At 41.4% G+C, this 16,887-nt stretch overlaps 1 protein-coding gene across 1 annotated transcript in view; it reads right to left on the bottom strand.

Annotated features, from left to right (window-relative positions):
* Positions 1–7,425, bottom strand: part of LOC147902945 (DNA-directed RNA polymerase II protein) — a 42,377-nt gene extending 34,952 nt beyond the window's left edge. Inside the window, exons 1-6 of the mRNA XM_087374045.1 lie at positions 7,199–7,425; positions 6,881–6,968; positions 957–1,056; positions 733–806; positions 556–627; positions 396–476 (exon numbers count right to left, since the gene is read on the bottom strand). Coding sequence (XP_087230171.1) covers positions 396–476; positions 556–627; positions 733–806; positions 957–1,056; positions 6,881–6,968; positions 7,199–7,278 — 495 coding nt within the window. The 5' untranslated portion in view covers positions 7,279–7,425. The remainder of the gene's footprint in view (positions 1–395; positions 477–555; positions 628–732; positions 807–956; positions 1,057–6,880; positions 6,969–7,198) is intronic.
* Between the last annotated feature and the right edge of the window lie 9,462 nt (positions 7,426–16,887).

The raw sequence follows: 16,887 nt of genomic DNA, 5'->3' as shown, positions 1-16,887 counted from the left end.
ACATTGATTGATAAAAGACTCCTTAGTTGTAAAAAGGAGGGAAAATCTATGGAATTGGGAAGAAATGACTCCATATTTTGCCAAATCAGAAATGTTTGAGTCAATGTGAGACATTTTTATGATTTGTAAACCACTATATTTATGTTGTTCACATTTATCATATATATCAACCCCTAATCCTACGGTAGGTTGAGAAAGTCTAAGATCTAAGAAAACACAAGAATCCCCTCTTGAAATGCAGTTCAGTTCTCTTAACTCAGATTTATATTCAATAATTTCTCAGAGCCTCTAAAGATTCTAGACGCTTAACTGTTCATTTCTAAACTACAAAGATTTTTTACATCTTCTCCCTTACACAAATACACACAAAGCTTCTGCAAGTTCAAGGGGATTACCAGATGCTTAAGAGGGAAAACCTTGCAAAGTTGGCGAATAACAGTCCTCCGCTTCTGTTGAAGTTCGCAAACAATGCTTGTCTGCAAAAATGATTTAGTCTGAATTTTGGCATTCCAGTAAAGAATGTTCCATTGTACCAATAAGCTTATGGAGCCTTACATGCCTCAAAGTATGAGTGCGAACAAGATCTGGCTGGAATTGACTCAGCTGCTCCACTTGCTTCTTTGCCAGCTAAATTCAACCCAACAATACGGTAGTAATTAACGCCTATGTCCACGCTATCATACCTTAAAAACACTCAGTTTTTTCAACCATAGGTTCCAATATTAAATAAACCTGTTCAGAGGCAAAAGCAAGAAAACTGAAACGAGCATCTAGATCACGTTGCTTTTCACTTAGTTCAACTTTTCCTGTCCAGAACAGCAGAGTGAATATACATTAGAAATTTCCCAAATTTGAAGAAACCAGTCAATGTACGCCTTTGTAATATTGGATGCATTAAATCTAAAGAAAGAGAAACTAACCAACCCAGCTGTAGTAATTTGTCCAATAAAACGTACCTCTCCAAAGCTCATTTTCGGACTCCTGCAATTTCTCCCTCATTTTTGCAATGTTTTCTGCATGTGTGACACTCCAATGATGTTGTCTATCTGCTTCATGCTGAAATTTTACAAGCAATCGATAGCCACTGTGACTTTGAGATGGCACAGTACAGGAGTAGCTACTTGAATGTAGATGAATCCAGGAACAAGCCTCAAATCATCATATACAAAAAAAATGAAAAATGCAGTTTGAGCATTATGATAGCCACCCATGGGGTAAAAACCTTTGATTCCATGTTGCATACTAAGAATTCACACACGAATTACATTATCCTCTGGCTTTGATTCCATGTTGCATACTAAAAATTCACACAAGAATTACATTATCCTCTGATTTTGATTAATTTAGCTCTCAGAGGTCTTGCAAAAATGGATGAATGACATGCGTTGAATACTACTCTTCATGATTCACTGCAAATTCATTGCCTCTTCCAAAGTGATTAGTTGACACCTCCCATGCAACAAGTGATTGCAATCCATATATGTATTTCTATTGAATGCATATAAGGATCCTGGACAATTTTCAAAATTCCAGATATGTATTTGAGGAGTCATGACCTGTCACTACTTTAATCCAATACATCTTCAACGCAGTGACCTCACTTGCCATGACTAATCACCACTACATTTACAAATGTTACGCTGAAGTTGAAATAACATGACCTCAGAAGGGCCAGTAGACATTTTCCTTTATAGGATCAATGTTTGTATTACATTTGTTTGAGCTTCATGTAAATGGTCAAAAGGATTAATGTCAAGGTCCTTGATGAGGGTGACAAGGCACTGACTAGATGGGTCTAAGGCTATGGGTCTTAAATGCACCTAGGGGGAAGTGTGTGACAGCACCTAGGGGGAAGTGAATTAATTGATACCCCAAGAGAGGGGTAGAAAAGATGCATTTAAGAGGTACCCTAGAATGAAGACATGTGGTAGACTAGATCCATCTAGGGAATTGGGGCTTTGTGGGTTAGCAGGTAGGAGCTTTCACGTGCGATTGAATTTTGAGGAAGGGCTTGCTACCACAAAGATTTGGCTAGGTGGAATTATACTGTGCCGGCACCCGTGATGAGTAATAGCTTAGATCGGAAGGTTTCTGATGTACATATTCTGATCGTTATATTATACCACCTTGCTAGGTGGTGGATTCTTAGATACAAAGTAGCCACTTTTGACATTTGGCATAGTCTTGAGCCAATCAACACAGGTGATGGGATGTTGGGAAGATAGGCATGAGATGCATTCCAGACAGTGGAATAATGAGCCTTTCAGCTAATCAATTTCACTCCACCTGATCTGATTTTAATGCTTTGCACATCTGAAAGTTTTTTGTCGCTAGAAAAGCCTGGCTAGCTTCCCAGTGCTTAATCTCACAGCGCAGGGCTTTTCTGTTGGGATTATTGTGGTCACCTCCCCACCAGGGAGCCCCCAAACAAAGACATACAAGCGGCATAGTTTGGGTCTGAGGGAAGCCACATGGCCAGATCAGAGAATACAGTCAGTCTGCCATGTAGGCAGCAAGCATACCTGCTGCAGCAGGTCCTGCAGAGGACAGCAGACCATTACGGAATCAGTAATGGCTGCAAATCTGTTGATACAAAGCCACTCAGAGGCCTGTACCTGCATAAAAAGGTGGATGGAGTTGGTACAAAGCTGCAGGATGTGCAGCAGATGACTGGAGCAGAAGGGGGCAATAGCTGCTCCTGCAGTAGAAGCACCTCTGAGGGCTACCAAAGGCTGATCCAGAACTGCCTCTCCTCTCACTGCCAGCATGCTCTTATGGGCTTCAGTGTGGAAGTTCAGAAACTAGGCCTCTAGGGCCGTATTTATAGGAAGATGCCGATCCCCCCCCCTTTCTACTACGGGCCATCTCACACCTTTTGACAGGCCGACCAGTCTGTAAGGGTGGCCCACCAGCCCCCCGGACTCCCAATTGTTTGACCACTTTTATGGGCTCTTGCATGCCCCAGCCCTGGCCCCAATCTTGCCACATATGCTGGCCTGCATCCACAGTCCATGTGGCTGATCCCTTCCCATCAGATCCAGCCTTAAATGTTGCAGACCCGCCAGCCTTTTGCACTGTCCATATGCCAGCTACATCATAAGCCGCCTATTTATTTGCTCACATGTATAGAAAATGCAGGCAAGCCCAAGGAGGAGGGCAAATGTCATTACTACAAAAAGCTGGGGCACGTCATTAGGGAATGTAGTAAAATAATTGCAAAGGAGAAGGGAGGGAAACTTTGGCAGTTTGACTACATATTCTAATATTGAGCAACTGCTCACAAAGATCTTGGATCTTTGTTAGTGTTCCAACATCGAATCCCCTTCATGCAGGTGAATGCCATCAAGTTGTCTCTTCAAATGGAAACCCCAGCTTCATTTTTGGCTGGAACATGTTATTGTAAAGTCACACATGGTTGTGGTCCAGGCCCCAGGGTTGTGTCAATGTGCATAGGTTCAGTGGTTTTTTTAGGTTTTGTGTGATGGACTTCATCAATGATTGCAGTTATGTGAGTTTAAAGGGTTGCAATGACACACAAGCTGATTCGACCTCCTTTTGCCTTCATGGACTATCTTCACTCCCCGTTGTCTTATCAACTTCAAGGTATCAGAGCTGTTACACTCAAGTTGAGGCAACATGACCTCGGAAGGGTCAGTCGACATTTTCCTTTGTAAAGGATCAATGTTTGTATTATATTTATTTGGGCTTCATGTAAATGGTCAAAGGGGTTAATGTCAAGGTCCTTGATGAGGGTGACAAGGCACTGACTAGATGGGTCTAAGGCTATGGGTCTTAAATGCATTAAGTGGGAAATGTGCCTAGGGGCAAGTGAATAAATTGATATCCCAAGAGAGGGGTAGTAAATATGCATTTAAGAGGTACCCTAGAATGAAGACATGTGGTGTACTAGATCCATCTAGGGAATTGGGGCTTGGTGAAATATGCAAGCTAGAGCCTTCACGTAATGTGGCTGTTCTGAGAGTTTGCTGTCACCGAGAATTGGCTGGGAGGAAAATTGAGTGCCTGCCCCGTGATTGATCGTTGACTATGGAGAATTGAACAGGTTGTACGTTTAGTGATTTTTACGAGAGCGTGAAGCCCCTGCTTCTATGGTAGTTTTGTAGAGATGTAGAGATCACTGTTGTAAAGCTCGTGAGGTCATCACTATCATTTCTGATTTGCTTTTTCAAGATTTGCCAAGCAGGAACCTGGTAGTGTGAGCTTGGAGGCAACCTCACAAGAGATCTCTTGGAGATGCTTCCGCTCACAGCGAGCTCTTTGGAGCAACTTGCTCTATGTGCATTAGTCCACCATACATGCTGTATACCCTGCGCAATCCTCCTGTCCAGGTACTCCTTCCTATTGTGCCTTGATCCCTTCTCATCCTCATATGGGGGCTCATAGGTGGGTCAGTGACACTCCAATGCCCCTTCTCAATGACCTCGACTATGGGTAAATGCCCATGAGTCTGATGAGATGCTCCAGTTACTCTCTAGGAAGAGCCTTGGTAAAAATATCAGAGAAGTTTTCCTCTGTTGGGCAAATAAAGAAGCACCATGACCTCGTCCTGGATAAGCTAGCGATACGGATTGGCAAATAGGCCTCATGGTAATCAAAGAGCAAGGCCTGGAACAGCAGCTCGAACTATCGTGGGTCCACATGGCATCTCTGGCTGGACAAGTCATCAAAAAAAAAAAAAGTCTGAGCCACTGCAAGGGCGTATTTATAGCCTGGGCAGTAGGTGCCTACATCTGGACCAAACAGGTCAATTTTTAGTCTAGACAAAGTCGTGTGGTACACGCAGATCTGGTTAGCTTTTTTACAGACTTTAGGCTACCCTCATCTCCTATAAATAGGCACTTGATACTGGCCATTCTCACAGAGTAAACGCAAGCCTCCAACGGCCTCGTGACTTGTGTAGTGTGGCAGATTCTAAGATTCTAACTTCTGTAGATCTCAGCAGGAGCAGCCATCCTTGACTGTGATTTTACCCAGCACTTCAGGCTGGATGTACTTGGCTCTTTTCTGAGCAGTTTTCCCATGCTTTGTGACTCAGTATACTGAGTATCACTTCTTCTTTACATGTAATATCGGGCGTGAGTTTCAGTGAGTGTTTGCTGCTGTGTCTGAGGGAGAACACTGAGTGTTTCGAGTCTATTCCGCTGTGCTAGGGTTGCTATCCAAACAGTCCCTGTGAATAGGTTAAGTGGTTTCAGGCTCAGGCTCTGTGTGATGGACATCATCACTCAATGATGTCAGTTGTGTGAGTTTGAAGGGTCAGATGACCTTTGGGATTAGATAAGGTCATGGTAGGTGTACTACATGACATCATAGGTGATGTCATGTGTGTTGGCTGAGTCAAAAGATGGGGATCCTCAGGCCAATAAAATAAGGCCTGTACTTGTGATGATAATACAAGCTGATTCAACCTCCTTTTGCCTTCACTCTCCCGTGTCTTGTCATCTTCAACCAACAAAGCAATTACAGACATAGCTTGAGCATCTTTGGCATACCATCTTTGCTGATTCCAAGTGGGCCCATAACTACAACCACGTAATCTACCATAAAGCTCCACAAAGAATAGTTGGTGCCATCCAACTTATACTCTTGGATCTCAAAAACATCATTTGCATTCCATGCCATCTAAAGAGAATGCAAGATAACCTGAGAGTCCCAAAGAGAAAATAACTATACAAATGCACTAGAATCTGACTGCAAATTCTACAAAAGTGCAACATGACCAACAAATTTTACAACAAGATTTATCTGCTGCAGCAAAAGCCCCAAGATGCTGACTCAAACTAATCCAAAAAGTCCTGCAAAATGACCCAAATCTGTAAATGGGCCACAAATCTGCAAAAGAAGTGCAACATACCACAAATGGTGGAAGGAATGGACTGCACCAATTCTAACTACTAATACTTGCAAATGATACCCCCTAGCCTGAAGGCCTGCGATGGAGCCCTAAATGTGGGCAAGAATTTCGACTCAGAAATGAATAAATCTCCAACCCAAGTAGTTTTTGCACCAAAAACTATGCCACGATACAGAATAAATGGTTGATCAACAGCCAGAAGCCACTCTCATCCTTAATCCATTGTGCCGGCTCTCGTAAAGTTTTTTCTTTAAAAGGAAGACGTTTTCTGGAGACCATCTCATGAAGCAGGACTGAGCTCATAGAGGAGTAGAACAAAACAATTGTGGAGAGCATAAGAAAGCTGAAGTGCTAGTACAAAAATGTAGAATGGTACCGATGTACAACTCCAAAATGAGATTACATACCTCTAACATAAAGACCTTATCCAAAGGGCCAAAAAAAAAAACCCAATTGGAGGTGAAAAGTGCCCCAAGGGGTTCTCAATATCCAACATTTACTCCATTTTCCAGCAAAATGCTGTGAGTTTTGGGGTCAATATCAATCTTTCCATAACAACCTTCATTATCCTTTGCATTAGATCATCCACGATCTATGCCTACTTCTATGGGCATTCATACTACACCAATGATAAAGCCTAAGGTGATTTCATACAGGATTTAAATGTTCTTATTGCTACATCTGGACCCACAAAATGCTTCCTCTTCCATTGAATGGAGCTCCAATCTAAGGTGGTTTCATACAGTTACAAGCTCTAGCTCGCTTGCATGTCTATTGGCATCACATTAGATTGCTGATTTACACACAACTCCTCAGAAACGCATTGGAAAGAAATCCCAGCAGGAGCACATCTTGCTCTTTGATCAATTTAATAAACAGTCCCTTGCTTGACTGCAACGACCGGTCTAATTGAAATCGCTACATCTTTTCAAATTTATTATCTACACAATTTACACAGCACGCCAAAATATAAAATATATGAGAACAAAGCAAAAGCAAAGCCACCTTCGCCTTAAGCTGTGCATCAACCCGCATACGCAATATGTCTCGATTCCTTGACAGCTTCTTCAGCAACTTGTATTTCTCAATTAACCTGCACACACAAATTTAAACTCGGGAAGTTTGAGTAAAGGGAAATACAAGGGTATCTCCAAGAAAACAAGTCATCTGCTTGAGAATACACTTACATAATTTACAAGATAAACGTTCTATCTGATACCCATAAGAGATCGATCATACCCGCAAAGCCCTAAACACGCGGACATCCAGAAAAAAAAGTTGGGAAGAAGAGTTGGAAGAAAAGGAAAAGGAGGCAATAAGAACCTGGCATTGATGCAGGCTGCACAGGCAGAGGGAGCATTAACGTTTTCGCAAATGCCGCAAGGACAAATTCTTCTGGCCATGGCGACTGCGATGACGAATCATGATCGATTGAGATCACAAGGATCCATGAAAGTATCAGACCATTTCGTTTCGTATAATTCGCATCGATCGTATGAATAATTAGGTTTGCTTAATCAATATATAATTGGCCCTTCAAGGGGCCTATTTAGAATGGGTGCCTCACCTCTTTGGGAAGGGTATAGTAATGGTTAGTCTTCATGTGTATTTTTTGCATGAGTTTATTTCGTTTAACCCGTTTGCTATTTACGTTTGCTATTCTCTTCAATTATTTTGATGTTTTGAAGATAGTGACATTCTCTGTAGGTCCACGTCTGATTCGCGCCAGTTGCACTTTCAAAGAACGCCCTCAAATCCTTTGGATACAGCAAATCTTATTGCTTTGCAAGTTGTTATCTCTATCACATGGCAGGAATTTCAGTGGCCATAGGACCTCTCTCTATGTCGCTCATAGTTAGTGAGCACACATCTGCAGCAGGTAGATGTGTTTTCTTCTTCTTCTTCTTTCAAGCCTCCTCGTACCTATCACGCCTCTGTCCTACCTGTGCATGTCTTCGCCGTCTTAGGCCTAACTAACTAAGATTGCTTCATCGACCTTCTCACGTAGCTTGCTTCTAACCCAGTTACTTATATTCTTACCTCAAAACGTTGGTTGATCAATAAGTCCCTGATTCTTCTTGGAATAAGATTATTCCGCAGGCAACTCGAAGAGCAAGAGCCGATTGTTGAACTAGAGAGGAGACGTCTGGTGGAACTGTAGCTTAAGAAACAATGAAGCGACAGGAAGCCGTGTTCGTTATCGTTGATGTCTTCATAGCATAGAGAGCCAGCCAAGTCTCGAATGGCTTCTCCCCCCCTAAAGGTAGCCCTAGGCCCTTGGAAGTTTGGGTCCAATCGGCATGTTATACTCCCTCGCCAACATTGTTTTGTTTATCGAGTGCTATTTGCAGAAGGCTGATAAAACTTGTTCTATTGGTTCATGTAGGTTTTTCCCACACTTGGACCTCAAGCGCATTTGAATTTTTGGTGGATGCCTTGGATAGAAAAGGGCATGGTGAGGTATTGGAACCACAAGGAAAGCAATCCAAGGACAAACAGAGGTGGCTATTAATGAGACTTGAAGAAAACTTTGTGGTGTGCCTGTCCCATTTTTACATTCCAAATATTTCCTTGTAGTGAGGATTAAAATCTTCCAAACAGTCCCTTCTAGCTGTTTAACATATATCTGATAAAAATGTCTATGGGCGGAGGGGCCCCATAAAGGCTTTCTCAAATTTACACCTTTGGAACAGATGGCTTTCTTTGAATTATGTAGTAAAGTTCAAATCTTCATGCTTGTTTTTTAAAGCGAAGATACCACTATAGAAAGCATGTGCAACCATGGGAGTAAACCATCTAACGTTGATGCTAAAAGGGAAACGAACTAACGTATGATCCTCTCACCTGGTTAGTTATGAGACCACCATGCGCAAGATCCTATTTGAAATTCCAATGCGCTAAGGTTTTCAATGTGTTAAGCTTTCTCCGTAAGGCAATTTTTCAAGATTTGCACTTTCTACTTAGCTTGTTGAATGTTTGGGATGTTGTTGCACGTTGTTGGAGCTAAGGATCCAATTCAAGTAAAAGCCCCTCCATATGCTTAAGGCATTTTCAACCATCCGTTCAATTAAGTGCTTCGTGATTCTACCAGTAATAACAGACATAAACATAGAATTATGGTTACAGACATAGACATGGGGTTGTTAGATGTTTATTCATTGGAGGTTATAGTGTTGTATGTATTTGACATGGGGTTGAGGATGCAATCAACAACTGATGACCCAAAACCAACCGTCACAAAAGTAGATTGCACAAAGAGGGAAGAAACCCAAAGCATCACACCAGAAGGTTGTAACAAATGTCTCTTGGGTGATGCAAACCTAAAGCGTGACATTCAAGAACATCTCAGTCACACCAAGGCTCTTCAAGTGCAACACTCTGCATGAAAAGAATGTGCAAATCATCCACTATGATAAATCCCAAATATGGGTGCCAACCATGGAGCAAGAATTACATGTTGGCCATGCACCAGACAATCCCCGAAGACAAATGCAAAGATACAACAGAAAGAAGAACTCTCTTATCAAAATCCTCAATGGCCAACTCTCTACACATTGCAGAATAGACCTATTGCAAAATATGCACCAATTTAAGGATGTATTCCAACAGCAACTACAAATAATGCATGAATTACAAAATGCTTGGCAACATCAACTACCCCAGCTTAGGCAATAACTACGAGTTGAGTAGGATCACAAATGCTAGCATTTGACAATGGACCATATCAAAGATCTACAAAGTTTGGTAGAATTCAAAAGGGAGAGTCAACAGTATAAAGATAGCAAGAAGACTCTCAACTAAAGATTTGTTCAACTATAAAGATCAAAGAGGATTCCAAAGAAAAACCACTCAGTCGTATGGATACCCAACAATAAGTCAACACAAATCCATCAATAGAGAAGGCACTAGTCCTTCAGTAGCAATGAGTATTCAACTCCATACAATCAGATGCAATCCAAACAACAAAGGGCAAAGTCTATCTTGGTACAAAAGAAAGATATGCATTGCTTTGTACCTAATAGATATCAACACTTAGATAGAAGGTTAAAGTGGGCTTGGATCCCCAAAAAATGCATCATGAAAGCTAAGAATTCCCCTACCCCAAGAAAACTTGTAACTTTTGATAAACCATGAAATATGCTAAATGACGTATGGGTACCTTGACAATAGTGTATAGAGCTTGCAAGGAGTGACTGTACTACAACAAAAATAGGACACACACTAAGCATGAAGTCATTAGTTACAGAGGTTTATCAACATAAAGAGCTATGTCCCATCCTAGCCACAAATGGAATGATTTCAACACATGAAAAGTATCAAACCCAAGAAATCAAGCCAAAGTGCATACAGATCTACATGCAACACCAAATATAGACAAATCAGTAGAGGCATGCATCATCAAAGGATGGTACACAATCCAACCATTCATCTTACAAAATCAAGAGGCTACACTTTGGCCAAAAGCATATCTAGGTATGAACTCAAGTGTCACCTCTCTATACTAGTCCAGCTTGCCAACATGCCTATCGACTCAAGTACAAGACTAGAAAAGCTTCAACAAAATCTAAAGGCCAACATGACAAGAAGTTTCTCCATGAAACACGTTTCCAATGATGATCTTGGTCTTTGAAAGAAAGAATGATAAAAACAAATAAATAAGTGGAATTTGGTAAAACTCCATTTGGGGACCGAACCACAACTAATAACATGGTTTCTCATCCATGGCATCAACAAATAAAATTTGCAGATATGATTCTCTCAAACCCTACAATTTTGTAAATTTGCACTTAGACACATACTAGGTTAGGTCCACATACACATGCACAAGTTTTTCCACTTAGACGTGCTAGATGCACAAATAAAACCCCATTGAAGAGGAAAGGCACCAACATATCAAGCACACAATCTGAAAATCAAGGCACAATCCTTAAATCTCCTAAGTGAATAGATGTTCATATTGGATATCTGCTTTAGGCAGCACAAGACCCCCAACAAGCTCCAAGAATGCACTTTCATAGTCCTTAGGTGAAGAGGAAATTGATATGAGCACAACATATGATATTAATGTAAATTAGAACAAAGCCAAGAAGACTCAACTCAAGGTTTATGGCATGATCAATACCAAACATTTACTCATGGGCTCCAAAGCCATACATGAAAGCCCTAAGCCATCCTTTTCTCTCTTAAGCATTCCTCTCAAAAACAATCAAATTCCAAGATCCACGATGACATACATTCTATACAAATATAACAAATCAAGCAAAAGAGTATGTTTTTGTGAGCCAAATTTGATGCCAGACAAGGTAATCAAACACAAGGCCTCTCAACATGTGCATCTACAAACCATGTACAAGACAAAGACAAGAAAGGCCAAGCATTATCAAAATGAAAAATTAGGCACACATGCAATCTACAAGAGAAGAGAAACTTTTCACATACTCAACAGTAAGGCAAGGCCTGCTTCGAAGACACAATCACAAGAAGGTACATTAGACCAACCTTAACAACCAAACAACTCGAGGTAAGGAACAAAGTTTGTAAATCTTCCCACTCAAAGCATCACATACCCGAGGACAGGTAATCAAATCGGTCTGCAGGAATGTTCATTCTATGGCAACAAGGGACAGAAGTATAGTCTGGCACAATGAAGATCAAATCAATGTGTGTTTGGAGTAGTTGTAAAATCAAGATCTACAGAGAGAAATGCTAAAACTATAGAGAGAAAGACTAAAAGCCTTGACTCTTTGAGGTATCTTCACAAGTACCTTCACAAGTGAAGGGACCCAAAGGTACCTTCACAAGGTATCTTCACAAGGTACCTTCACAAGTGAAGGGACTCACATGTATTAATATCTCTCAATGGAATGAAGCTCTCGTTTTTTGGGGTTCAGTGTTCACTTTCACTTTGGTGTTCATGTACATTTTCTCCTTGGGTCCATGCTCCCTCATTGTGATAGCATGCTCTAACCCCTCCTCCTCCTTCTCCCCTCCTCCTCCACCCTCTTCTCCTCCTCCTCCTCCTCCCTTCTCCTCTCTTCTCCTCCTCCTCCTCCTGCCTATATCTTGATTCCAACCAATCTCTTTTATCACTATTATGATCTATCCTAGCCAAAATATTCTATCACTCTTTCATTGTCGATCTAGGAAATATTGGCATAATCCTTTCCTATGTTCAATTCAATGCATATCAGTGTTTCCAAGTTTAGAGAGTTGTCAATCCCAAAGTATTGTACATGTCATTACTTCTTATTCTTATCATTAAATTCACAAATGATAAACAACAAGGCTAGTAGTAGCTAGTCCCAAACCCCCTCTATGCTATGGGTATTGTGCATTATAAGGATAGATATAAAATAGGTGACCTTACATATTTTACAAAGTTAGCAAAAAAAGAAAAGAAGGAATTGTTGGCATACCCTTATATTTGAAATATGCTAGAAGAAGAAGAAGAAATTTGGGCTATTGTATGCTAGAGGGAGGGTTTTATGAGCATATGATCTTAGAAAGGAAGGGAGCAATCGATCCCTTCCTCTCGTCTTAAAAAGAGGCTTGTAACTTTTTTGACTACTTGGGAGAAGCTACACTTGTTTAGTGGAGACACACTTTTACTCAATGCAATGATCTCTCACTCAACGATTACTCTCATAGCTCTGGAGAAGTTTCAATTCCTTCAACAAATGCTCCATAGTAGCTGAATCCCCCCAAATCGTCTCGACAAAGCCATGCAACTCAACCTCTTGCCTTCGAGTAAGGCCTCACAAAATGCTACTATGCAATTGAGGACCAAAGCACCAAAACGAAGCTTCAAGAGCAAGAGTATCCAACATCGTTTAGATTAAGCAGCTAAAAGGTTTACGTATGTATATGCCAAGCATTTAGACAAAGCAGCTAAAATGTGTGGGTGTATATGTTCCATGGTCCTAAGTTCAAGCCCTAGGGTGCCTCAAGGCTTTATCTTGGTCACCCCATATAGGGGCGGGGGGGGCAGTCGATCTCTGTGTGTGTGTGTGTGTGAAATATTCTTCTATTTATTTTTTCAGTTTTTTTTTGGTGAATTTTCTTAAAAGACAAACAGCATTTTAGGTGGCACCTTTTTGTGTGTGTGTGTGCATATGTGTTGTGTGGGTGTGGGTATGTCTGTACATGTTGTCTCCCCCGTCCTCACTCTATTGGTGAGTTAATGCTATCATTATTTTATTTCATTTTAGTCTTTTTTGGGAGTAGTTCGAGGGAGGAGGGGGGGTGGGTCTGTGTGTGTGTAATGTTATCTTTAGAAAAATTTTTAGTGTTTTTTTTTGCTAAATTTTCTTAAAAGACACACAACTTTAGGTGGCCTTTTATGTGTAACTGATGTGTGGGTGTAGGTGCATATGTACATGTTGTGTTCCCTCTCCTCACCCCATTGTGACTTAATGCTATCATTATTTTCTTTTATTTTAGTCTTTATTTTTTCTTTTTTTGGAGTAGTAGGTTAAACTTGGTTTGACATGTGCATGGAATCTACTTAAAACAAGTTTAAATGATACTTTCATAGAAATCATAAAGGATTTTGTGCATTTTCTCCTTATTGGTTCTCTTTCTTCATTCATTTTTGACAGCGCATAGATGTGCCTTTTGAGAAAGAGAGAGAGAGAGAGAGAGATTTATAGTTGTTGGAATTGAGTGCATGCAATAATAAACTAGTTAAGGCTTGAGTGCATGCAACAATACACTAGTGACATTTCCCCACATCAAAATGATTTAACCCACATATGATATGAATTGCAGAGACCCGAATATACATAAGAAGAGTATAGATTGAAACCGATTATTGCGACACAATGGGAAAATCACTATAGCTCTTTATTGTTAAAAAATGAGCAGATGACTCAGACTTAGAACTTTGTTGAACTTATACTGAGTTTGTAGGCAATACATGGACATTGACTTTGGACAAACAACTATATAATCTACTAGATGAGCAGTTGCTATACAAAACTAACTCAACCCAACAAATTGACTCTCATTAACCTCCTCCTTAGGCTCGATGGACAAAAGGACCAAAAATGTCACATGTGAAGAGCTTTGAAGCTGCTCAACACACCACCTTGCTATCTTGGAATTTGCCAAGTGTCAAGCATGTGTTAATAACCACTTGAACCAACAATTCCTACTTGCTTTCTTGAATGGACCAATACCATTATTGTCCAGCCATCCATGACGTGTGTCCACACTGTGCACAATTCCTACTTGCTTTCTTGAATGGACCAATACCATTATTCACATGTGTCCACACCGTGCACAAGAGATTCCACCCCCTCTTACAACCTTAATCAAAGGTGCATCATCGGAAGAGTCTTCAAACAATGACCCCTTGAGGATATGTTGCCAACAATAGTGCCATAACATTGAAAAGAATGACTAACAATTTATCTTGATGACTAGATATGATATGGAGATTCACAATGCCATAACATTGAAAAGAAGGACTAATACTTTATCTTAACTGGATATGATATGGAGAGAGAGAGAGAGAGAGAGAGAGAGAGAGACTAGTTGGGTCAACCGACCTAGTTGGTCCATTCATTGGCTAGCCCATCAGGTTGGCTAGGGTCTATAAAAGCCCCATCCATTCTTCATTGCATGTTGACATTTGATGGCATTCCTTGGAGCATTCTCTCACCTTATCCAGCCCCATTGGCTATGGATTGTACCCTAGATATATCAATTGCTATTGCCTCTATCGTGTCTATCTTTCTCTCTCACTCTTCTCACACTTACCCAAACTACTCTCTCATGCTATCATTTTCCATCATTGATGAGGGACATAGAGAGGACTGAACTAGCGCATTCTTGAGGGCATTGCCACATAGAATACCCCTTCATGAAGTTGATCATATGGTGCTACTATGTGCTTTGGAGTTGTGAACAAAGGATGATCTAATGATGCACCACTAATAGGCAGCTGCTTGGTGCAATTTGCACACACAATGGACATCACATAGGGTCAGTCACATGTCCTTCAAGCAAGCTAGAGCAGATAGCATAAGGTGTGGATACAAAAAGCGATTGGCAGCAAGGTGGGGAGGAGTATTACTTCGGCCCAGCCTTACTACATCGTGCATGGATGTAACCATTACCTGTGTCTTGCGTTGTTTTTTGGTTGCCAGGATCAATAGTAGGATTACGAGGTTTTGGAATAGTTCCATGGGACCCTCGTGTATGAGTAAAGAGGATAAGCTCGAACGGCACGAGAACTATGCCCATTAAAAGCTCTCAACATGAAGATATGGTTCATACATAAGGGTTTGTGGGAGCTTGTTTAGGTTTATGAATGGAAGCGGAAGCATCCCAAGAGTTCTATCCACTGGATGAATTTCTAAAGGAGCTCAAGGATTGGGAAGATCGGGACTCAAAGGAACATTTAGCCTTGGTCAAGACAATCATAAAGGAGGTTTCCCACTTGTCCAAACCCTGGATATTGCATCTTACCTATGGTCTAAGCTAGAGGACCTCTATGCCAGAGATTTGGCATGGTGTGCTATCGTGTTGGAGGGACAATTGTACAACCTTGAGTTTCCCAAAGGGACTTCCATGCAACCATTCCTGATGCACGAATGAATTCTCCATGATTAGTTGCAAGTTGGGTGCTTTCCCCATGACCAATTAGCTAGCATCGCTCATTCTCACCAAGATTCCTCCAAATTACAACATGATTGCTCGAGCATTGAGGTGCAAGGTCACCATAGTCATCTAGACTTTGATCATCTATATTCCCTTCTTCCCAAGGAGGAATCAACTCTAGTCTCCCATGGGAAGCTGAGGATCATTGTAGGAGGCACTTTCTATAGTGCATAAGAAAAACCAGAGCAAGTGTTATAAATACGGTAAGAGAGGGCATCTAGCCAAAGATTGTTGGTCCAAAGGGAAAATTGAGCACCATGACTCAGATTCGAACTGTTCTTCCCAATTTGGTGCTTCCAAGGCAGTTTTTATCTCGACTACCCCAGCCTTGTAGCACTAGTTCCAGGTCCTCCCATGGGTCACAGCCAGAGAGGGCATGTGGGAGGGACTGTGGATTGATAACATCCCTAATCATTTGAAAGTTTGGCAGGCAAAGAAATGTTGTATGATTATGGACAAGATTTGATTGCTAATGGTGGTAGAGACTACAAACTTTGTGTGTAGTAGAGTTGATTTGTTCGAGGTTCCCATTTGTGATGTGTTCACTGGAAGATACATGTCGTGGGGTGTTCCATACTAGGAACCTATTGCACACTGGCATGGGACACCACACCTGAGGACATCTCATCTATTGTTCAAGGTGGCATTAAAGGTTTGAGGATCTAAGAAATTTGGTGCTCTCTCAAAGGTGAATCCATTAGGCACGCTATTGGAGGTTCCATGGTTGCATCTTTATCAGCTTTCTTCTTCAGCTAATTGTGCTCACCATGAGCTGTAGAGAGGGTATTACAGTATAGCATATTGTAGTGAGAGAGGGATTCTATGTGGATGTGCCTAGCCAAAGGATAGGCTTAGGTTGTCCTAGATAGGCTAGGTTAGGTTGTAGTCAAGGCTAGGTTGGGTGCCCAAACCACGTCAAGTCAATCAACTTGTATGGTGGGGTCAACCCACCCCTAACCCGACCCAATAAGGGTCAATTCAATCGACAACTAGCCTGGTGTGCCTAGTCCGTTCATTGGCCATCCTAGCAACTAGATGGAGGCTATAAGAGCCCTCCACGTTTCTTCATTCCATGGCTCACATTGGAGGGCATTCTCTCACCTTGTCGAGCCCCCTTGGTTGTGGATTGTACCCTAGATATATCAATTGCTATTGCCTCTCTCTCTCTCTCTCTCTCTCTCTCTCTCTCTCTCTCTCTCTCTCTTTCTCTCTCTCTCTCTCTCTCTCCCCCCCCTCCCTGGGGGGGGAGAGGGGGGGAGAGAGAGAGAGAGAGAGCTCAGCATTTTTGCATATTCTCGCCAAAAGATGCGCACCAAAAAACCGCACCTCCCTGGCAAGAACACGTCATC

The sequence above is a fragment of the Dipteris shenzhenensis genome, chromosome 4 (assembly GCF_047967505.1).
Source record: "Dipteris shenzhenensis isolate YYH24624 ecotype China chromosome 4, Dip_SZ_1.0, whole genome shotgun sequence".
Classification (NCBI taxonomy): Eukaryota; Viridiplantae; Streptophyta; class Polypodiopsida; order Gleicheniales; family Dipteridaceae; genus Dipteris; species Dipteris shenzhenensis.
Note: the sequence above shows the minus strand (reverse complement) of the source record. Positions and strands in the feature narration are given on the sequence as shown.